Source organism: Nyctereutes procyonoides, unplaced genomic scaffold, assembly GCF_905146905.1.
Source record: "Nyctereutes procyonoides isolate TBG_1078 unplaced genomic scaffold, NYPRO_anot_genome, whole genome shotgun sequence".
NCBI classification, from domain to species: Eukaryota; Metazoa; Chordata; class Mammalia; order Carnivora; family Canidae; genus Nyctereutes; species Nyctereutes procyonoides.
This window is the reverse complement of record NW_026575042.1, coordinates 2,124,680-2,147,715: the sequence shown is the minus strand read 5'-3', so window position 1 is coordinate 2,147,715 and position 23,036 is coordinate 2,124,680. Positions and strand designations below refer to the sequence as shown.

The 23,036-nt window shown below is 44.8% G+C and overlaps 1 protein-coding gene and 1 pseudogene across 3 annotated transcripts; both read right to left on the bottom strand.

Annotated features, from left to right (window-relative positions):
• Nucleotides 1-320: 320 nt before the first annotated feature.
• On the bottom strand, nucleotides 321-19,139 carry LOC129507142 (zinc finger protein with KRAB and SCAN domains 7-like). 3 transcript variants are annotated; one of them, XM_055321391.1, is made up of 4 exons: nucleotides 19,053-19,139; nucleotides 12,203-12,291; nucleotides 11,754-11,880; nucleotides 321-8,162 (listed from the first exon to the last, which is right to left on the bottom strand). In XM_055321391.1, the coding sequence occupies exons 1-4, from the start codon at nucleotides 19,135-19,137 to the stop codon at nucleotides 6,712-6,714; spliced, it is 1,752 nt and encodes a 583-aa protein (XP_055177366.1). In that variant the 5' UTR covers nucleotides 19,138-19,139; the 3' UTR covers nucleotides 321-6,711. The 3 variants fall into 3 exon arrangements, with proteins under 3 accessions (XP_055177366.1, XP_055177367.1, XP_055177365.1); XM_055321392.1 differs by lacking the exon at nucleotides 19,053-19,139 and adding an exon at nucleotides 18,152-18,198 and having other exon boundaries at nucleotides 322-8,162; XM_055321390.1 differs by lacking the exon at nucleotides 19,053-19,139 and having other exon boundaries at nucleotides 322-8,162; nucleotides 12,203-13,120.
• LOC129507143 (ubiquitin-conjugating enzyme E2 R1-like) lies at nucleotides 10,861-11,704 on the bottom strand (annotated as a pseudogene).
• Nucleotides 19,140-23,036: the final 3,897 nt, after the last annotated feature.

Sequence of the window (23,036 nt, the reverse complement as noted above, 5' to 3'; positions counted from 1 at the left end):
CAACTGTGCAGTGCTTCAGTTTATGGTAAATCAAAGCACAAAGCTGATGCCAAGGTTTGCTGCCCTCAGCCTGAATCTTTGTTCCTATGCTACTGAATGGGTAGCTCATGGCATCTCTTGGGTCTTTTACCCCAGAGAAGCGATATCACCTCTACCACATGCATTCCAAGCAGGGGAACCATTTCTCCTCAGACAACTCAGGGGATCCTTAGACCATGCTGCCCTCTCCAGGTCTCCACTCTTCTTCCCCACCAGAGCCCTGCTCAACTCACAAGGCATGACTCTGGTGATGACGTTGACTTCTGGAATTTCAGACTGTGCTCTGTTTATAAAAACATCAGTTAATTACTTTATTATTTTATTTTTTAAAAGTTTATTTATTTGACACACAGAGAAACCGTGCACACAAGCAGGAGTGCCAGGCAGAGGGAGAGGGAGAAACAGATTTCCTGCTGAGCTGGAAGTCCAAAGCAGGCGCAGGACCCTGGGATCATGACCTGATCCAAAGGCAGACAACCAACTGGGCCACCCAGGCACCCCTATTTCTTATTTTATTTTTAAACTTGTATTTAAATCCTCTTTTTCCCAGTCAATGGTTTTGGGAAGAATTTTTTCTTGTGTAATCTCCTGCCCATGTTTTCACTCTTTCTCCTCTCTCTGCAGTCAGGCCTCCCTCCCCTCCGCAATGTCTGTGGCTCTTTTCTACTCCAAACCAACTCTCTGCAGTTCCTACTTCCCACAAGGTGGCCCCTTTTTTTCTGCTTATCGACATGCAGCTTTGTTCCCTCAGTCTACATTTCAATTTCCTGGGTGTCCAAAATGATTTGATATTTTTCTAGCTGTGTTCAAGGGAGGAGGCAAGTTAGGGTTGCCCTACTTCTCCACCATCTTAACCCTCTCCCTGGTCTCTCCTTTCCACTTAAAGTCCCTTTTACGAATTCTTGTAGAGCTGGTTTAGTGGTCAGGAACTCCTTTAGTTTTTGTTTGTCTGGGAAACTCTTTATCTTTCCTTCTGTTCCGAATGACCTTGCTGGATAGAGTATCTTGGCTGCAGGTTTTTTCTCATGCAGCGCTTTGAATATATCATGGTATTCCCTTTTGGCTTGCAGAATTCCTGTTGAAAAATCTCTTGCTAGCCTTATGGGCTTTCCCTTGTCAGTTACTGATTTATTTTGTCTTGCTGCTTTTAACATTTTTTATCACTATTTTTTGCAAAGTTAATTACAATATGTCTTGGTGTTGGTCTGCTTTTGTTGATTCTGTTGGGGGTTCTCCATGCCTCCTGGATCTGGATATGTTTCCTTCCCAGATTAGGGTATTTTTTAGCTATTATTTCTTCAAGTCAATTTTCTGCCCCCTTTTCTTTCTTCCTTAGGACTCCTATAGTACAAATGTTATTTTGATGGAATCACTGAGTTCCCTGAGTCTATTCATGTTTTGCATAATTCTTTTCTCTCTCTCTTGTTCAGCTAATTTTCCATTACTCTGTCTTCCAGGTCACTAATTTGTTCCTCTTCTTCTCCATCCTGCTGTTCATTCCATCAAGTGTTTCTCATTTGACTTATTGTGTTCTTCATCTCGACTATGTTGTTATTCCTGTATTAATAGCCTCACTCATGTCTTAAACTCTTTTCTCAAGTCCAGGGAATTTACTTATGATTATTGCTTTAAATTCTTTATTATTAGGCATGTTACTTTTGCCTAGATTTCTGGTTGTGACCTTGTCCTTTCATTTGGGACAAATTTTTCTCTCATTTTGCCTGCCTCTCTGTATCTCTTTTTCTGTGTTAAGAAGGTCAACTGTGTCTTCTGTTCTTCAAAGTAGTGACTTTATGAAAAAGAGTTCCTGGAGTATCCTGGAAGGCAGTGTCCCGTTTACCAGAACCTGGCACCTCAGGAGAGTATCCTTGTGCATTGCTTACACCCTGCTGTTGTGTCTAAGTCACTTTTCCTTTTCATTCATCTGAACTGACCCTGTTGTGGGCTGTGCTTGCTCTGCAGGGTTAGTGGAACCCAAGCAGGCCAGCTCTGCTCCCACCAGGGAACTTGGGAGAAGGATGATAATGTTAGCAAAACTTGCAATGAGCTACTAGTCCTTTGCAGGATCCCCTGAGGCACTGCTGTGGATAGGAATGTACAGCTGGGTGTGGTGTGGTGGTTGGCCTTGATGCAGTAGTTGGGCTAGGCAGAAGCTGTGTTCCTGGTGGCTTTGTAAGGTGTGTGACTGCACAAGGTGTGTGACTGCAACTAGGGAACATAATATGCAACATAATTGCATAATTGCAGCCATAATTGCAACTAGGGAACATAATTGCAGAGATGCAAGTAGGTGTGGTATACGATGGTGCCTAGTGGCACTAGGCCAGGGAGTGCACAGCCAGTCATGCCGGCACAGCATGCAATTGTGGCTGGGGGTGTGTCGCTAGGTGAGACACATGAGGATGGCTGGAGGCAGACAGCTGGTCAGGCATGGCAGATATGCATGGCACAAGGTGGCAGCCGTGCACCTGGTGGCTGGGTACCCATACAGTTTAACAAAATTTGCCCTGATTCTGTGACCAAGACTAGCAGGCTTGGAGGGGGCAAATCCTCAGGAGAACTTGGGCATAGCATACTGCTAGGTTAGGTAGTCTAAGTGTCTATGCCATCCTACCTCCCCTAGGTGTCCCCATGCTTATACTGGGGGTAGTGGAGGAAAATGGCCCCTGCTAGGTCCTTTGTTTTCAGTCTCCCAAACACTCCGAAGTCAATATGAACTGATGTCTCCTGTTTGCCCCTGGGGTTGTGTAAACTGCTTTTACATTCCTCTCTGCACAGGCTGCTGTCTTTCTAAGGATAGCACTCAGCTATCACTTGGCCTCCCAGCTTGTCCAATGTTTAATCAGCTTGCTTCAAAAGCTCATTACAAGTCCCGCTGGTTTTACAAACACACAATTCAGCTCCCCTGGTTTTTAAAGCCAAGTGCTATGGGGATCAGTCTTCTTGTGAGCTTCCAGGTACAAGTGCCCACTTCTCTGCCCTCTTTGTGCGTGCAGCTCCGTCACTCCTGCCAGGCAGCCTTCCTCCACCTTTCTGACCATCCTAACCTTTCAGATGCAACTTATTCTCTATGTTTAGTTATGGAGTTTGTTCCACCACCCTTCAGATCACTCTACGTTTATTGACTTGGATGTGGATAATATCTAGTTGAAAACATGGCAGTCCAGGGTCCTCCTACTCCACCACCTTCCCAAGCTCCCTGATTATTATATTATCATATGATTGATTGCCTAATTACATCTTTGCCTGTTTCAGAAACTATGTAGACAGATATGAGTCAGTTATCATTACTAGATATCCTCCTGTCTTCCCAGATTTACTTTGATTTCCTAGTTCTTCCTATCTTATGGTGCCATTACCATCCAGACCCTTCTTATGGTGCCAGTACCATCCAGACCTAAACTCCTCTCAAGAATTCCAACAGCCTACAATGTCCTGGTGGCCCCAGTCATACCTGCTCCCTCAAGCCTTCACAAAGGAGCCCAGGTGGAGAAGCCCAGCACATGCCAGAGCACATTCCCCAGTTTTCATTAATAGAGATATACCCATTTTTATAAAATTCTAGAAAATGAAAACAAATCTACAGTGACAAAAAAGCAGATCAGTAGTTACCTGGGGCTGGGGCCAGGGCAGGAATGCACTATCAAAGGGGCTCTTCTGGGAATGATGCAAATGTTCTGTATTTTGATTGTGGAGATGGTTTTCAACATGGAGTCACCTATCAAAACTCATTCAATTGTATACTTTAAATAAATGCAGTTTGTTACACATACTTTATGACTAAATAAATTTGATTTTTAGAATGAAAAAAAAAAAACAAACCAACAAACAACTGACCTTGATAGAACTTAACCACCAACCTAATAAAAACTCTAAGTGTAGTAATTTTAGTGGGTACTAACAAGCACTATTTTAAGTGCCTTATAGTTATGAACTACTTTTATCGTCACAAACTTATGAGGTAGCTCCACTTTACAGATGGAAGAACTGAGACACAGGGAAGCTAAGTGACTTGCCCAGGGCCACACACCTAAGAAAGTGGTGGAGCCAGGAACTGAGCTAGGGTACAAGCAAAAAAATCTGGGCTCTTAACTACTATATTTCTTTATAAAACAATAATACAAGACTATTTCCTAAACACAAGAGCATTTAACAGCAACCAACAATGAGAGTGAACACTATATGCAATTGCAAAATGCCAAAACATTTCCCTTGAAAGTTAGGAAGAAGACATGGAATATCTGCTGTTCACTATTCAAAATGTTTCTTTAAAACAGTTTTGTTTGTTGGGTGGCTCAGCGGTTTAGTGCCGCCTTCAGCCCAGGGCCTGATCCTGGAGACCCGGGATCGAGTCCCACGTCTGGCTCCCTGCGTGGAGCCTGATTCTCCCTCTGCCTATGTCTCTGCCCCTCTCTCTCTTTCTCTCTCTCTGTGTCTCTCATGAATAAATAAATAAAATCTTAAAAAAATAAAATAAAAAAGTTTTGTTATCACACAACTTAAATGACATACAGAATGGAAATGAAGAAAGTACTATTATTTGTTGTATACTAGGACAAGTTAGGAAATGAAACTAAAAAAAAAAACTATTAAAAGTAAAAATAATTTAGCAAGGCAATTGGATCCAGATAAAATTTTTAGAACTCAGTAATTTTTTTAATACTAGCAATAACCAATAGAAATTGAGCTGTGGCTTTCATATATAGACCATTTTCCTCCATACATGATCCTGAATACTTTTCCAGGAAGTAAGGACATTCACTTTTTTTTTTTTTTTTTAGGACATTCATTCTTAATGAAAACCTACACCACACTGGTGGTAAAGGGTAACATACTTATGAATAGAGCTGGCTTTCCCCCTCCAGACACAGAATGGTAGGACAATGAGCAAAGAACAAACAGAAGGTAAAATTATAGCATCCAATAGGCAAGGGGTTCTGACCAGTAAGGTGCAAATCACAGTGGAGGCATGGGTCCATGTGCTAATATGGGGTTGGGCTCCTTCTCAGAATACAGGTGCTCCCAAGATAAAACATTTTTAGGTAAGTCCTATATGTAGATCTTATAAATATATCTGAAAACAGAAATTTAAAACATTTATTTACAAATGGCAAATTTCTAGTTGTGTCCTTGTTTCAGTTTTTATAGACCTCCCCAATACACATTCTTCCTAATCTTTTCTGAGGTGCCTCCCCCCAAATCACATCCAATTCTTATTTTCTTGAGCCTCAATTCTCTTCTCTTTCTTCTCCACTATTTCAGACATAAATTGGAGCTCACAATCATCTCTCCCCTGAAGTTTACATATCTGACATTGCGCTTCTAACCTTCTCCCCTGCTACACTGTCAATCCTACTGTCCTGCTAAGAGAAAAGGGGCAGACACCAGAGGCAAAGGCTCCCAACAATGGGGCACTCCTGCAAGGATTGGAAGAGAGGTGTTTAAGCTAATGTCTCATACATGACTATAGGATTCTGAAAAGACTTCCTGTTTCTTAACTTTATGGGGAATGAAAGATGGCCTGGAAGATAATTATAATAATAAACTGTACTCCTCTCAACTTGGTATTAGATGGCAGTTACAGGTAGATTGAACTACTTGATATGGAAATCAGAGTCTCTATGAATCAAACCACAGAAAGCAGGTTAAAAGCACTTATCAGTGGAACAACTGCTGACTCTAAATCCTGGATATACAGGTTCACACACAGATGCATGCTCAAGCACAAATATTAGTTGAGGCTGAGGTACCAGAATTAACATTCCCAGAGGCATATGTAGAAGACATGAACAAGGCCTTTGTATGTGGTATCCTATGGTGTCCATCTTTACAAGTTTTAGGTCTAGTGGCAGAAGGGAGTACATGCCCAGATTAAGAATGGTTGGAGAGTGAGTTTGAAAAACTTAAACTAGTCTATGAAAATTATTAACTATATGCTAAAAGACATAGATACCATACCAAAACTCAAAGAACTTGCATTAAGTTGGGATGAAGTATACACATATGCCTTGACAACTGTTCTCAGTGCAATTTAATAACAACTACTAATTGTAACAGACTAATTTTAAGCATTGAGGTCAAGTCAATGGAAGTTTAAGAGGAAGGAAAAAAGCATTTTAAGAAAAAAGTCTTTCTGAGATGAGCTGGATCTTAAACAGTCTGAGGGACAAAAATTAGCAAACAAGAAGAAAAGGTTCTCTAGACAGGAAATACAAGTGATGAGGATCTAGATTATAATGAAACTTTTTAAAAGGCCATTCACAAGATAGGAACCAGAGCATTGGAGAATGACTTTATGCAACTGTGAAAAGAATTACCTGGAAAAAAAAAAAAGAAGCATATAACCACTGTCCTTGAGAAGCATAAAATTTGATTATGGGATTCATAACTAAAACCAGAGACACATTTTAAACAAAAAAGAGAGGAGAGAGGGAGAGTAGGAGGGAGAAAAGAATGTAGGGAGGGAATGACCTATAAGCACATGAAATGTGTAGTCCTTACTTCATTCATAGTAGGGAAAAATGGTACTATGACTCTCCTACCTTCATAACCCAGCAGAAAGAATACAAGGAATAAACCTCCTTGATTAATGATTCCAAGAGGAGATCAGAGTATCTTTCTTACAATGAAAGTTTAACTCAAGTTTCTTGCTCTATCTTAGAAAATCATGTCTTAACAAACTGTGTGGGCCAGAGCTGAGTGCCTCTCGCCATCATGAGTTCGCTGATGGTGATTAAAAGTGGAACGCTGACTGAAGGCTTTCCCACACTCAATACATTCATAGGGCTTCTCTCCAGTGTGAACCCTTTGGTGCACAGTGAGCTGAGAGCTGTCACTAAAGGCCTTCACACAATTGTTGCATTTATACGGTTTCTCCCCAGTATGGGTTCTTTGATGAACCATAAGGCTAGAATTATGACTGAAGACCTTCCCACATGCATTACATTCATACGGCTTCTCACCAGTGTGAATTCTTTGGTGTATAATGAGGTATGAGTTTTGGTTGAAGGATTTTCCACACTCCTTGCATTTATATGGCTTTTCACCTGTGTGAAGTCTCTGATGTCGAATAAGACATTTACTCAAACTGAATGCCTTACCACACTCATTACATTCAAAAGGTTTTTCTCCAGTATGAATTCGCTCATGATCAGCAAGTTGAGAGATCTGACTGAAGGCTTTCCCACACTCACTACATTTGTATGGTTTTTCTCCAGTGTGGAGGCTCTGATGTCGAATAAGACATTTACTCCGACTGAAGGCCTTGCCACATTCATTACACTCATAAGGTTTCTCCCCTGTGTGGATCCTCTGATGGTCAATAAGATTTCTATTAGAACAGAAAGCTTTCCCACACTCACTACACCTGTAAGGTTTTTTACCAGTGTGAAGTACCTGATGACGGACAAGATTTTTACTCCGACTGAAGGCAGCCCCACATTCACTGCATTCATAAGGTTTCTCCCCAGTATGGGTTCTCTGATGGTCAAAAAGTTTGGAACTCTCATTGAAAGCTTTTCCACATTCATTACATTTATATGGTTTCTCACCATTATGAAGTCTCTGGTGTTGAATAAGATGGGAGCTATGTCGGTAAGTCTTTCCACACACTCTGCACTCATAGGGCTTTTCCCCCGTGTGGGTTCTGAGATGAACGATGAGCTGAGAGGTCTGCCTGAAGGTCTTACCACATTCATTACATGCATAGGGTTTCTCTCCTGTGTGGATTCTCTGATGCCCAATGAGGTGTGAACTCCAATTGAAAGCTTTACCACATTCATCACATTGATATAATTTCTGTCCCTTCAGTACTCTTTGATGTGCTGCAGCACTAGGGGACAGGTGTGGATGCTTCCCAAGTTCTTTATATTCATCACATCCACCTTTTGTGAATTTATCTTTGTCCTCATGTGTTATTTTGAAGAAAGCATTTTCCAGTCTGCTCCCTTCTTCATCTGAGGGTTGCCCTTCCAGCTTCTCTGAAGTATCTTCACAGGCAGCTCCTGCCTCTGGTTCCCCAGAAACTACTGCAGAGAGCCCTCTTGATGTCCCATCAGATGACTCTGGTCCCTTAGAAACTGCCAGCTTCACAGGCAACTCTGAACACCGCATCCTAGTGTCACCTGCGGCCAAAAGAGAAGAAGAAAACAACTTTTACACATTTCTTGTCCTACTGAGGAAACAGAGTCATCAGGAGTCTAAGTACCTGAAAAAAAACCTTCACATCAGGAGATGACACATTTTGAACAGGAGAAAAATGGGAAATAGCTCAAGCTTCTCTTCATGGACAGAAAGATGAAGAGGGGAAAGACGGTCAGTAGGGGAGGGTGGAAGAAGGGCTGTCAGGACACAGCCCATTAATTGTTCTAGTTAATTATCCAGTTAAAAAGACAACCAGAAGGCAAGAGAGCAGACTGTAAAGGTGGTGTGACCTCACAGGAGTCACTTAGTAAAATGATGAACTATATAACGTCCTTTCCAACAAGATGCTGTAAGTTTCCATGGTTCCCAGTAAAAATATTGAGGAGAGAGGAGTGGCAAATACCTCAAATCAAAGATGACAAACAGTATGGGCAAACACATTTAGGGAAAAAAAACATATCCAAAGAAGTGATTCTCACATGTGAGAAGATTCAGGTGACAAGATTCAGAGAAGCCACAGGCTCAGAAATGCTGGGGGAAAGTACTGGAAGGGACAGCAGAGCTCTAAAAGGGGGATCCTCTAGTCTCTGGAGCAATGGACTGGTAGAAGTCATACTGCAAGGACTGCATTCCTATAAAAATTAAGAAAGGGATCGATAATTTGAAATATGAATCCAAACATGTCTTTGGTATCTTGATAATGTGGAATCATAGAAAACTGAACAGCTAAATATTTCCTTTAGAATTTGGAAATGGTGGAAGAAGCAAGCGATCAGTCACGTCTAAACACAAAACTGTTGGTTCCTTTTAATCGTATCTTAACCAGGGCAAGCCATCGTGGCATTTCAGCACACAGAAAGTCACAGGTTATCACTGCCTCTCTGACTCCTGAGCCCACCACCCTCTGCCATGTTGGCTACTGTCCTAGACCTGCCAACCAGAGAACCTGTCCTGAAAACACTCCCTTCCAGGAAGCTGTCCTTGCTTTGTGCCAAGTAACTGGTCTCAATACCAGTCAGTCAATATCACGACTGACTAGACCAGGGCACGAGGCCCAAGTGTAGCTTCTCTAATATGTTACACCTCAGCCTCTGCTGCGGCCAGGAGCAAAGTTCTGCCCAAACAGAGATGACACTTAGTGGCTGAACCACCCTTAGAGTCCCTCTCTAAGTAAATTCTGAGCTGGAAATAGGGCAAAAGAAAGAAAACTAAAACAAGTAGGAGATCTAAGCTGAAATGAGGCATGGAGAGAAGCCCAGCCATCAGGAGCCATTGCATGCAGAAACTGTGGCAGCGGAAAGTCTAATAATGCAGCAGCTATGAGGGGACAAAAGATTCAGAGTGAAGAAAATGAGTAGCAGTGGGAGGACAAAAGAGTGTAATTTCTGGTCAGTGATTCCAGGTTTTAAATAATTTGTAAGTGTTTCAGTTTCTACACGAGTGTATCACCTGCTAAGAATTAAAAAAAAATCACATTTCTGTGTTCAGCTGTTAATGCTGGCATCCATATTTAGTTTTATAAGCGTTTCCCTGTTTTTAGTTTTGTTTTGGGTTTTTGGCTCATGGATTTTACTTCTGTTTGTCGATAAGAAATGTTAAGAGTGGAATGTTAATAAATTTCAGTTTAGTTCTGTAATGTCAAGGATTTAAAAATTAAAAAATGGATTGGTTAAAAAATGTTTCATATTTGAAAAATTGGGAACTGCTATCTTGAAAAAAATAATAATAATTTCATAATTTTCATAAATGATGCTGCTTTTAAAAGGTTTTTTTTCAAAGTACAAATTTTTGAAGTTTCAGGTAACTGAAAAATTTTCAGCTTTTGCATTTAAAAGTGTTTTGGAAAGGCTGAAACAAAGTGCAGACACACAAGACTAAATCATTATTGCTTTGGAAAATCACATACAGGTGTTTACTGTTCTGTAATCCTGTTTATAGGACTTTAGTAATACTTAAACTTGAAAAAAAAATTTTTAATACTTGTAGGGATTCTGGCCTCTGCCAAATCTTTGTATATTCTAACAAAGTTACATGAAATGTTTGTTATTTTCTATACCATCAAAATGGACTGCTACTGAAGAATGTAAAGACAGAGCTTACTTTTTTGGAGGCTTGAGACAAATTGTTTAAAATTTTTCATGATTTGAGTAATAAAAAGTCAGTTTGTATAATTTTTTAATAATAAATACCTATTTTGAAAAAAAATTATGAAATTATGAAATTCCAATTCAGCACACGTTCTCCATAATAAAGAGTATTTCTGGGGTGCCTGGGTGGCTCACTGACTTAACCTTTGGCAGGTCATGATCCCAGGGTCCTGGGATATAGCCCCTCTTTGGGCTCCCTGCCCAGCGAGGAGCCTGCTTCTCCCTTTCCTTCTGCCTGCTGCTCTCCCACTTGTGTTCTCTCTCTGTGTGTGTCAAATAAATAAATAAAATCTTAAAAAAAGAGAGAGAGAAAAAAAAAAGCTGGAGCTGGTGGGCTCCGAGGGACGGGGCAAGGCAGGCAGCCCCTGGGAAGCAGAGGACCCAGGACACAGGCGGGAAGGGAGGGCGACACCCGAAAGGAGACCCCCCCCCCCAAGGGCCGGGCAGCGTCCCTCCCGCACGGCAGTCTCGGTGCCACACAGTCCAGGCCTGCTGAGGTAAAATCTGTAAGTTTATTCTCGGGGTCGCAGTGTCAGGACTCCTCCTTGCCGGGGTCGTCCTCGTCATCCCGAAGCAGCTCTCGGCCTCGGCCACGGCCTTGCCGTCCTCGTAGTAGTCGTCGTCGAAGAGGTCTGAGCCCTCGTTGGGCGCAGGGGCCTTGGTCTTCACACAGTACTCGGCCAGCAGGGTGGGCACCTTCACGCCGTTCCACTCCGCGTCCACCTTGGTCCCCAGGACCTGGTTCCTGATGATGTCTGTGTACTCCCGGTCCTTGCCTTTGCTCTCTTTCCATTTCCTGTACATCACAAAGGCATCCACGTTGGCCAGGGAGAAGGTGTTCGGTTCGTTGAGGAGCGAGATGATGCTCAGGAGGATGGTCGTGACGTTCTGGGTGGGGTTCCACCACTCTGAGGGCAGCTCCCTGCTCTGGGGGTCATCGACTGGGGGGTGGAGGATGGAGATGCACACGTCCCCCGTCTTGTAGATGTTTCCCCCGTCTCGCAGGGAGCAACTGCCTGACATTCTCTGGCATAAAAATTATTTGCTGTTGCTGCTGAGGGCCCTGTTTCCCAAAGGATGCTCCAGCTGGTGGGTTTTGTTTGATCAGGGTTTCCATTCCTTCAGCCTTACTGGAAGTAACACAGCTCAGTACTTACAATAATGTGAGCGGCTCCATATTCCTTACAACTACAACTTCTAAATAAACCACCTTAGGCCAATTAATAATGAAGTAAAGACAATGCTGATAACTTAAGGCTAAGCGATGGGCACAGAGAGGTTCATTACACTATCCTCTCCACTCTGTCTCATGTTGGCAACTTTTCACAATAAAAATTTAACAAGCAAACAAACAAAAAAGAATGTAGCAAAGAAAATGTAAAGAAAGGAATGCAGACTACACTACTGGGGAACAGAAATCATTACCCAATGAGGCCACGCTGCAATAATTTCCCGGCATGATGCTCCGGTACATGGCTCTCTGACCGACTGCCGGACCTTTCCACTTCCTCTCAGTATAGTCCACAGACAGGAACTCGTACGCTGCAGACACCTGGAACGACAAGCTTCTATCGCTCAGGGATATTATATTCCCAGCCTGAAGACAGACACATCAAGGTATCAAGAGCCCAGGGTGGGGGCCTGGTGGGTAAAGGGTTGATAGGTGGACAGAAGCTGGGATGACATATCTAAAAGGACAAGTCCAGGCCCAGACAGAGTCCATGAACTCAGCAGGCAGGACCTAATTCCAGAGGAAGTCATTAGGCAGGGAAACCGCAGCAGTAGTCTCAGAATTGGCCAGAGCCCTGAAGATGAGCGCTAGTTATGCCCAGGCCACAGACTTGGGAACTCATTGAAGACAGAGTCCAGCTCACCTGGGGCCTGACCATCTGAAGCACAGCTGCTGCCTGGTCTCCTGACTTCCCAGCCTGGGAAAGGGCAGGCACCTGCGAAGCACACAGACCTGAAGGAGGAAAGAGAGCTGTGAGAACAAGCCCTGCCTCGGCTCCAATAGGGTCTGTGTCCCAGTGAGTGGGTTCAAGAGAACCCAGGCAGCTCCACACACTGTCTCTCATCCCTCTTCCATACAGGCGTTACTCTGAGTGTGCTGTGAATTTTCCATGCAGGTGTTATTCTCAGGGTGCAGAGGGTCCCTGGTCAAACAGAAATGGCCATTCCTCCCAGCCCTCCCTCACTTCAAACTCTCTGAAGGAAGCTACACTTCTGCCCACTTTCTCTCCCCGTGGCTTCCCTGGTCTCAGGCCAGCCTGACGTGCCCCTCACGTTTCTGGCCCCTCATTACTGATTTCTTTCCCTTCCTTCTCATTATGGACATTGCAGGCACTCAGGCCCCACAGCATCCCTTTTTGCTCTGTCACAGATCTCATTGACTTGCAATGCCCTAATGCTGCCTGCCTTCCCAGTTCCTAGCTCTCTTCTAGACCCCTATTACAGGCTTCCAGCTACCTACTGGACATCTTATTTGGGTGTCCCTCATCACCTGAAATTCAGAGTCAAATATGGATGTTCTTTCCACGTTCTCTTCCTGACCTCCCACTTTCTTTTAATGATTCTCATTCCTTTTCTTCCCTTAAACTTGCATCCATAGATAGTCCTCTAATTAGCTTTAGTTTCATCATGATTTGCATCAGATTTCCATCTGGCTTCTTTTAGACAACTGACCACATCATAATAAAATTCATTTGGAAAATCAAAGTCTTCTACCCAAGAGAATTTGGGAAAAAATATGTTAAGGACTCATAATTCCAACATCAGACTTACATAACTAAGCAGCAGTCATCAAAGTAGAGTAGTATTGACATGAGACAATTTTATAACAGGATAAGGGTTGAGAGATATACCATACAACCATAGTGACTTATTTTTGACAAAAGTCCCAAACATACTGAAAAGAGAATGGACTTTTCAAAAAATGATGCTGGTACACCAGATGTTCATTAAAAAAAAGTGTTAGACCTCTTCTGCAGAATACATATTAAAATTATAAGGATTGCACACATAGGCACCTGTTGTACATGACCTCATAACTCAGTGCACCATGTCACACATGATGCTTATCTTCCCCAGAGACCACCCCGCATCTCCCACCACCATTTAGTACATTTAAAAAAATCACTACCTTCACTCAGAAGCCATCCCCTACTTCATCAGAAGCCAATACATACTCACCATCCTCCAGATTCAGCCGATGGCATCAGGACACACACAAAAAAAGAATGACTAAACACAGATGGAAAGAGGCTCCCAGGAGAAAGCAGGCTGCCATCCAGGTAACAGAAAGAAACTACACTCTTGTTCTCAGGGCATGAAGAGTCAAGCAAAGGACTACATTAACGATCACACAGGCTGAGGAGTCTGCTAAAGTTCTGGCAGAGAAATGAAGCCTTGCTGTAAAAAACTAGGGGAGAAAAAGAAGAAGTAGTATTTGAGAAAACAAAACAAAGGAAAAGGATGGACTGATAAAGTAGGTGGCCCAAGGCCCACAGACAGACTTGAAGATCAGCAACAATAAAAGATGGCTGAAAGGAAAGGGTGCCTCAGGATCAAGCGGAAGAGGCTCAGGGGCAGCCCAGGTGGCTCAGCGGTTTAGCGCTGCCTTCAGTCAGTCTAGGGCATGATCGTGGAGACCCCGGATCGAGTCCCATGTCGGGCTTCCTGCATGGAGGCTGCTTCTCCCTCTGCCTGTGTCTCTGCCTCTCTCTCTCTCTCTCTGTGTGTCTCGAATGAATGAATGAATAAATAAATAAAATCTTAAAAAAAAAAAAAAGGGGCAGGTTCCAACCGTGTAAGCCCCAGCAGCACAAATGGACAGCAGAAACAACAGCTCAGAAGGAAGCTAGAAGTCAGAAGGAGGGACAGAGCCTGTAGAACAGACTGGAGAAGAGCAAGAAACTGAAGTGTGGAAGAACAAGAAAGCTGCTCAGGGTAACCAGAAATCAGGCAGTGAGGCTAAAGAGAATGCACTTGAGGCCAGAGACAAATATTCTGAAGAAATGCACCAAGCAGGAAATATAAATGACAAGACCTATCTCAGGAAATGGAGACCCACAGTGCAATTAGCACCAGAAACAAGCCTCCAAGCAGACCTGTTCTGAAGCAGCTGTTACGGAAATGTCTGAAGAGGTCAGTGAAGCATCTGGACAGAGGTGATGAGAAGACTGACAGACAGGAAAATGAGGGCAAAAGCCAGGAATCTGGCAAAGGATTTCAGGTTTCCAACCAAAGGAAGCACCACAAATACGGAGAGACATGCCTGCCCCCAGGGCCTTTCCGAATCCGGATGAAAGAGCCAGGGCACAGGGAAGACATGGGGACCAGTGAGCTGAACCTGCCCAGTTCAGGTATCCCAATGCCTCAAGGTTTCTCCATGTCCCAACTAGTTTTTGAGAAAGAAGAAAAACTTCACTCACCCCAGGCCCAGGAGGAAACCTGAGCTGATCAGGCCTCTTCTCCCACAGCTTCATACTTTGACCCCAGTCTCAACCCCACAATTGAAAATGGCTTTGTGAAGCACAGGGAAAAACCTAAGCAGTTATCCAGGGCATTTTTCAGAAATATTTCTTTTCTTTTCTTTTCTTCTTTCTTTTCTTTTCTTTTCTTTTCTTTTCTTTTCTTTTCTTTTCTTTTCTTTCTTTCTTGTCATTTTGCTTCAATTCATACACAATGTGAATTTGTTTTCTTTTAAAATCCTCATTAAGCACTTTCTTATTCTTGTGTTTTTCCTATCAGTGTGAGGATACATACGCTTTATTTTATACGCTGATAAGGAAACAAAAAGACTGCTTCCAGTACATAATTAAAATGTTACATTACGCTTAAATACATCGCTTAAGAAATGAGCTCAAACCTAGCACCCAAAACTTGGTTTCTCCGTACCATTCTCCAATAAATAGAACTAGGGATCCTTGGAGAAGTGGTGGTGGTCTCCAGGCTGGGGAAGGGAAGAAACAGCATGAGTATTCTGTGGTGCCAGGAAGGCGGGGAAAGACACCAAAAAGGATGTGGGCTCTGCAAGGGGAAACAGAAGCCAACCTCAAGGCGCTCCCCATGGCCAAAGCTGGAATACTTTAAGCAATAAAGTAAGTAATATCAGCACTGCATCATAGCCCAAAGAACACATACCCAACATCACACACTGATATAACTAACCGAATAAATAAAACAAAGGGAAACAAGGCACAACTCTTCCTCTGACAGTATTCCAATTAACAGAAAGGAGGGAATAACAGAAAGTCACCATTAGACCATTAGACCATTACACTAATAAGATCCACCAGGAGGGCTAATTAGTGGGTGAAAGTTAAGGAAAAACAGGATATTGCTATGCAAGGTCTCAAAGTATCTTCCCCGAAATAATCACCAGTTACAAAGGGAGAGACAGTAGGTTTATAGTAGTGACACATGGCAGACAACAGCAGGTCAAAACCAATAGCTACCAAAAAAAAGAAAAAAAAAAAAAAACAATAGCGACAGTAACAAGACATATGGACACCATCCTCAATGGAAGCAGAAGAAAACATCTGACAAAACCAAAGTAAGAGTCACTCTAAAAATACCAGCACGACATACTTCAAAGTGTCGAGGTCACAAAACACACGAAAAGATGGAGAGACTGTCACATACTGAAGGGATCGAGGAGACATGACAACTAAATGGAATGAGGGATTCTAGATTGGATCCCAGAACAGAAAAAGGTCACTAGTGAGAAACTGATGAACTCTAAGTAAAGTCAGCAGCTGTAAATGTCTTCAGTTTGCCGACGGTACTATGGTTATGCAAGATGTTAACGTTAGGCAAAGTAAATAAAGAATATCAGGGAACTCTGTACAGTTTCTGCAACCTCCTGTAAGTCTACAATCATTCAAAAAGACGGCAGGCAGCCCGGGTGGCCCAGCGGTTTAGCGCCGCTTTCAGCCCAGGGCCCGATCCTGGAGACACAGGATTGAGTCCCACGTCAGGCTCCCTTGCATGGAGCCGGCCTCTCCCTCTGCCTGTGTCTCTGCTGTGCTCTCTCACACACTCTCTCTCTTTCTCTCTCTCTCTCATTAATAAATAAATAAAATCTTAAAAAAAAAAAAAGAAGAAAAAGCTTTTTGAATTGAGGAAGCGTGTTATCTTTTTTCTCTGATTTATTTTTATCTTAGGTTACAAATTAACTTGGCAGTCAAAGCTATTAAACACTGTCACTCTTCTCTCTTAACAATATCTACTGAGCACCTACTATGCCCCAAGCACTAAGGTCTCTGTAGGGAATAGAGACAAACAAACAAACAAAAACCTGCCTTGCAGAGCTTATAGGAAGACAGACAACGAAGTGAAGAAAATATACAGTATGTTAGTGCCCGGCACGACGCAGTATAATAAAACAAGGAAGGAGGCTACGAGGTTTGAGATCAGGGAGGGAAATGTTTAAGCTCAAAAATTCAACCTTGTAGAGCACATCATGATTCACCTGACGGAGCTCTTTCAGATTTTTTTCTGATACAAGAATACTGAAGACTGCCAAACAAAGTAAGTTATGGTTACTATACAGTATGCATATTTACCCCAAGCAACTCTCCAATATCACGGAAGGCCTCAACACCAAGACCTCTTGGACACGAGGACCTCAGAAAACTTAAAGTGGCATAGCTACTATTTTTGATGCTGTTGTCGGTTTCCTTTCTAGGTACAAATTGAGGTTTGCCTTCAAAACATTCCCATCATTTCGACCTACAGGAAGGATTACGGTTTTTAACCAACGTCTGTCTGCCTTTCTCCAGCGTTAACATTGACATGTAAGAACCCCCCCCTCCTTCATCAGGCCCTCAAAACACACACATACACGCACACCCGTGTAAGCAGATGCGAGTTCCTTCAGCAAATTACCACTAAAGCCACTCGCTGTCATTTCCCTGCAAATGACGTACCGAGTTTTCATTCTTGAACTAGTTTCAAACAGGATGGTGTTCTCTCCTGGCCACCACTTTTACCCAGAAGGAGACCATTCCCTGACTTCTGAGGCCTGTGCCAGTCGGATACAGTACAGTGGTTTCGGGTTAGAGCTGCACCGTCTGTTTAAAAACTCCCTTTTATTAAAATAAAATCTCTTAAGAATATATCCCCGAAAATAAAGACTCTTTTATATATTTCGCTTTCATTTTGAAAGGAGACAAGACTTTGCCATTTTTCTGCACAAACGTCACTTGTTGAGCCTTGAGAGCTTCATGCAATGTGCACTACGGAAAATAAACTAAACTGCAAACAACACGTTCTCATTATACTCGCGGAAACGTGTCTTAGCGGTGCCACAGCGCTGGCACCGAGTGTGACCACCACGTGCACACGTGCATTCCGCCGGCTCAAGGGGGTGGGGCTCTCCAGGAGCAAGAGCGTGGATGCACTTAACGCCACTGAGTGACGCCGCACTTGGACAAACAGAGGAGTGCTGCGTCCGTGCGTGCGTGTCTAGGAGTCCGCACAATCCGCACATTTCACAGCTCCCGGAGCACCCGCAGCGAACTCCGCGGACTGCGGTTACTCTTCCTTTCCGGGCACTCCCCCGCGTCGTCTAATAGTCCATAATGACCCGCTTTGTTTGCGTAATTGGGAGAAAGGACACAGCGCGGAAGCCAGGGCGCTTCCAGGTCCGCGCCGGAGCCCCCGCCACACCGCCCGCCCCCGGCGCAGCCTCCAGGCCCGGCCCCGGCCGCCCCCTCCCGCCCCTCCCGCCCCTCCAGCCCCTCCCGCAGCCCGCGCGAACCCGGCCCCGGAGCGCCCGCCCGGCGGCCCCCGCCGCCCCCGCGCCCCGCCCGGCCGCTCACCGACTCCGCGGGCCCCCGACGCTCGGTCCTCCGGCCACGCCGCCGGCCCAGGGCCCCGCGCCCCGCGCCCCGCGCCCCGCGCCCTGCGCCCCGCACCCCGCGCCCGGCTCCCGCCCCTCCGTCGGCTCCGCTCGCGCACGCGCGCCGCCGCCCGGGGCCTCTCTAGGAAGCTGGGAGGGCCAACGTCTCGGCTTCTCCCGGCGCCCGCGGGAGGCAGGCGGGCCTGTGAGCGCGAGGCTCGGCCCCCGGCGCCCCCCGCCCCGGGGCCCTGCCCCTCCGCGCCGCCGCGCCCCGCCCTCCGGGTGCCCCGGGCCCGCCCTCCGCGCTCCGCGCTCCGCGCTCCGCCCTCCGCCCTCCGCCCTCCGCCGGCCCTCGGGCGCCAGGGCCAGCCCCAGAGCCCAGGAGCCCACACCGCTTCCAGCGGGTGCGCCCGACCGCGCCCCCGTCCCCGCCCCGGGGGAGAACAGGATCCCAAACCAGGGGGCAAAGCACGGAGCCCGAGCTTGTGGCTGACCGGTTCTGGCCAAAGGGAGAGCTGTTAAGGGGGCCGCGCGTCACTCCCGGAGGACCTCTCCCTCCCCCGTCCCCACCACTGCCGGGGGCACTTGCTGACTTCCAGCCACGCTCACACAACTGTACCTCCCGTGACCTCCAGTCGTTTACTTTGGAGCAAAAGTCAACCGTGGGACCCAGGAAATTCAGAAAGTGTCCCCCACCTCTGGCCCCTAGATGAGTAGTAACAACTGCGGCCTCTAGCCCAAGTCAGTTCCAAGAAAAATCTGCAGAGCACGCCCTTAATGGAAAGTCCCATATTGGAATGAGGAACTAAGAGCTTGAGAAACTCCTCCACCTTAACTGGAAATCCCCTAGACCAGCCCATAGAAATCCAGCTGAAACCCACCTCGGGGTCCAAGTCCCTGCTCCGCTGTGTCGGGTGCACTTGGACCCAAGCTCGAGCTTGCAAATGAACCCTCGCGTGCTTGCATCGGTGTCGGCTCCTCGGTGGTTTCTCGGATTCGCAATCTTGGGCCCAACAAACTGACTCAGCAATTCACCAATCGGGCAGCCTGTAGTCTAGCAGACAGAAAGAACGGAGCTGCAAGAGCTATACAAGGCTAGGGATTTCACAGGCAGAAAGAAGGGAATAGGGGAAAAAATATATTGGGTGAAAGGGTAGACTGGTTATTGCAGTGTGACTTTCCTTACAGGGGCTGCCAAGGTTTTATCAGATAGATTACCTGACTAATGATCTTCAGGAAAGTCTTGATTGACTTCCTAAAGACAACAGACCCAAAATGGAGTCGCTTATGCTAAGAGAAAAAAAAAAAAAACTGGAGGAGTGAGCCTTCTGAGGAAGAACAAAAGACACAAATCTTTCTTTGGGTTTGCAAATCAGGAAGGGCAACCCAACTCAGTCGTGTGCCCATCTGAAGAGGACCGGGGTAGGTGGTATTTTTAAAGCTGAAAACCACCCTGGAGGGAAATTTCAGTTGCCATGGATTACTCGGTGATTGGTTGACCTTTTTTGCTCAGCACTGTGGGACAGGGGAACTTTTTTTAGGTGTCTAAAGCTCAAGATGCTTATCATGACTCCAAGGAATGTCTGCTCTTCTAAGGACTCCACAAAACACTGGCTATTGCAAGATCCAGTCAGACTTTGTCAACCCTTCCCTGGCTCCCCTTCTTCTTCCACCCCCATCACCAAACTGAAACTTAGCTACAGATTTGGCTATCCCAGAAATGGGATATTTTTTAAGATTTTATTTATTTATTCATGAGAGAGAGAGAGAGAGAGAGAGAGAGAGAGAGAGAGAGAGGCAGAGACACAGGCAGAGGGAGAAGCAGGCTCCATGCAGGGAGTCTGAGGTGGGACTGGATCCCGGGTCTCCAGGATCAGGCCCCGGGGGTGAAGGCGGAGCTAAACCGCTGAGCCACCAGGGCTGCCCCAGAAATGGAATCTTTTTTTTTTTTTTTTTTTTTTTATGATAGTCACAGAGAGAGAGAGAGGCAGAGACACAGGCAGAGGGAGAAGCAGGCTCCATGCATCGGGAGCCCGATGTGGGATTCGATCCCGGGTCTCCAGGATCGCGCCCTGGGCCAAAGGCAGGCGCCAAACCGCTGCGCCACCCAGGGATCCCCAGAAATGGAATCTTAAACCAATCAATCAGGAATTTCCTGAGCAGCATTAGTTAGGTAATCTGCTGATAAAAGCCCCTGTCGTCCCCTGTAAAGAAAGTAGCCTTGTAATAAACAATTCACCTTTTTGTCTAGCGTAACATCCGTGTTTTCGTTGCCTTCTGTCTATAAAATGTATTGCCTGGTATAACTCTCGGAAGCTTCTTTCTATCTGCTCGACTGGATGCTGCCTGATTTATGAATCACTGAATAAAGCCAGTAAGACCTTTCAAATTTGAATTTTGTTTTTTTTTTAACTGGTTTCAAATTCCATGTCTGGGATACCAAAATATAGGTAAGTCACCGAAACTATAAGTAAATTAAGTCCATTTTGGTGAAATGGGACTTAGCATTAGCAACTCCATTTTGGTCTTCTTGTCTTAACAGCTAACCGATTTACATCAGAATCTCAGCCTAATTGAGAGATGTGAACAAAAGCTTAAGACATTAGCACAACTCCCAGCTACTACCCTAGAATTCTCATGGTTTTTGCTGAATCTCTGAGTGGTAATCACAGGCACAATGTCAGGTTCACATTCTTTAAGTTGGTTATTCTCTTTGTAACTTTTCTGACATTATAATAATAGGGAGATTATCCCCTTGGTGATTAGTGGGTGCAAGTATGCATTTAAAGCTTTTGAGTGTGGGATCCCTGGGTGGCACAGCGGTTTAGCGCCTGCCTTTGGCCCAGGGCGCGATCCTGGAGACCCAGGATCGAATCCCACGTCGGGCTCCCGGTGCATGGAGCCTGCTTCTCCCTCTGCCTGTGTCTCTGCCCCTCTCTCTCTCTCTCTCTTTCTCTCTCTCTCTCTCTGTGACTATCATAAATAAAAATTAAAAAAAAAATAAAGCTTTTGAGTGAACAGAGTGTGCCAGGGGGACTACCATGATTACAATAGGTAGAACGATTCCCAATGTCTGGAGTGCACCGTGGAGTTGTCATGGTCCTCAAGACCCAAACCGATCAGGGTCAAATAAATCAGAGGAAGACTCCACTGAAGGAGTCACTCTCTAAAAGATCCAATTGGCTGGGTCAGTGATCTTATTACAGCTGAGAGTCAACTTTCCCTAAATGCATTCATCCAAGTGCAACAGGTGGTGTTGGCCACAGCACAAACACCTCCTTGCTCAGCCACAAGATAGTGAAGGGCTAACCCTAGTATCAGGAACAAATTTGACCAGAGAGTTTAGGGATTTTTGTTGGGCGGTTACTGCTTTAACAGTCAATTCCGCAATATCTTTGAGAGTTAAATAGAGGTTCATGATCACAGCCTCACTTGTACTTGCTCCTAACCATGGGAGTGAGATCTGCCAAAAGAAACAAAATCTGAATCATGAATGCCTCTGGCAGTTCCCATTTGTTTCAGTAATGCAGATTGAGGGGAATTGGCCAGTGAGATGTCTCAGTTTGACTGTGGGCAGTTAGGGATACATTTAGATAACTCATAAGGCACTGTCTGATTGAGTGTCAGCCATCTAGGCATTCAGGAGCCCAAAAATATGTTTTTCCTCAAACCTCCACAGATAAAAATCCTCTAGGGCACACACTACTCCTGTGAAAGTATTGTTACTACTGAATTTATTCACTGGGATTTTTTTCATTTGCCCAGCTAAACCCTAGGATCATCAGCTAGGCTTTCATTGTACTTTGGAAGGTAATTTCCTCTTCTAAAATAAAAGGTGGTTCTAAACTCTTTGCAGAGATTGATGCATGCGGAGAAATTTTTAGTTCTAAAAGGGGCAGTTTGTCCTCAGAGAATCATAAGGGTGCCTGGGTGGCTCCGTCATTTAATGGGCTGGCTGCCTTTGGCCCAGGTAGTCATCCCGATGTCTTGGGTGGGGTTCATATTGGTCTCCCTGATGATGAGTGCCTGCTTCTTCCTCTGCCTCTGCCCTTCCCTCTCTGTCTCTCATGAATGAATAAATAAAATATTTTTTAAAAAGAAAAATCAGGGGGCACCTGATTGGTTTGGTGGTTGGGCTCTGCCTTTGGCTCAGGGCATGATCCTGGTGTCCTGGGATTGAGTCCAACATCAGGCTCCCTGCATGGAGCCTGCTTCTCCCTCTGCCTGTGTTTCTGCCTCTCTCTTTGTGTCTCTCATGAATAAATAAATCAAATCTATTTTTAAAAAAGAAAAATCTGAAGAACATCATGGTATATAGTGATTTTTTTCTTTTATCATTTTTAAAATTTTAAATTCATTTAATTAACATACATTGTATTATTAGTTTCAGAGTTATTATTTTTTTAAAAACACTTTATTTTTTTTAATTTTTATTTATTTATTTATGATAGTCACACAGAGAGAGAGAGAGGCAGAGACACAGGCAGAGGGAGAAGCAGGCTCCGTGCACTGGAAGTCTGACGTGGGATTCGATCTCGGGTCTCCAGGATCGCGCCCTGGGCCAAAGGCAGGTGCCAAACCGCTGCACCACCCAGGGATCCCTAGTTTCAGAGTTAGAGTTGAGTGATTCATCAGTTCCATATAACTCCCAGTGTTCATTACATTGAATACCCTCCCCAATACCCATCACCAATTAACCCATCCTCCACCCACCTTCCCTCCAGCAACCCTCAGTTTGTTTCCTAGAGTTAGGAATCTCTTATGGTTGGTCTTTCTCTCTGGTTTCATCTTATTTTTTTTTTCTCTCTTTCTTCCCTATGTTCATTTGGTTAATGTCTTAAATTTCACATATGAGTGAAGTCAGC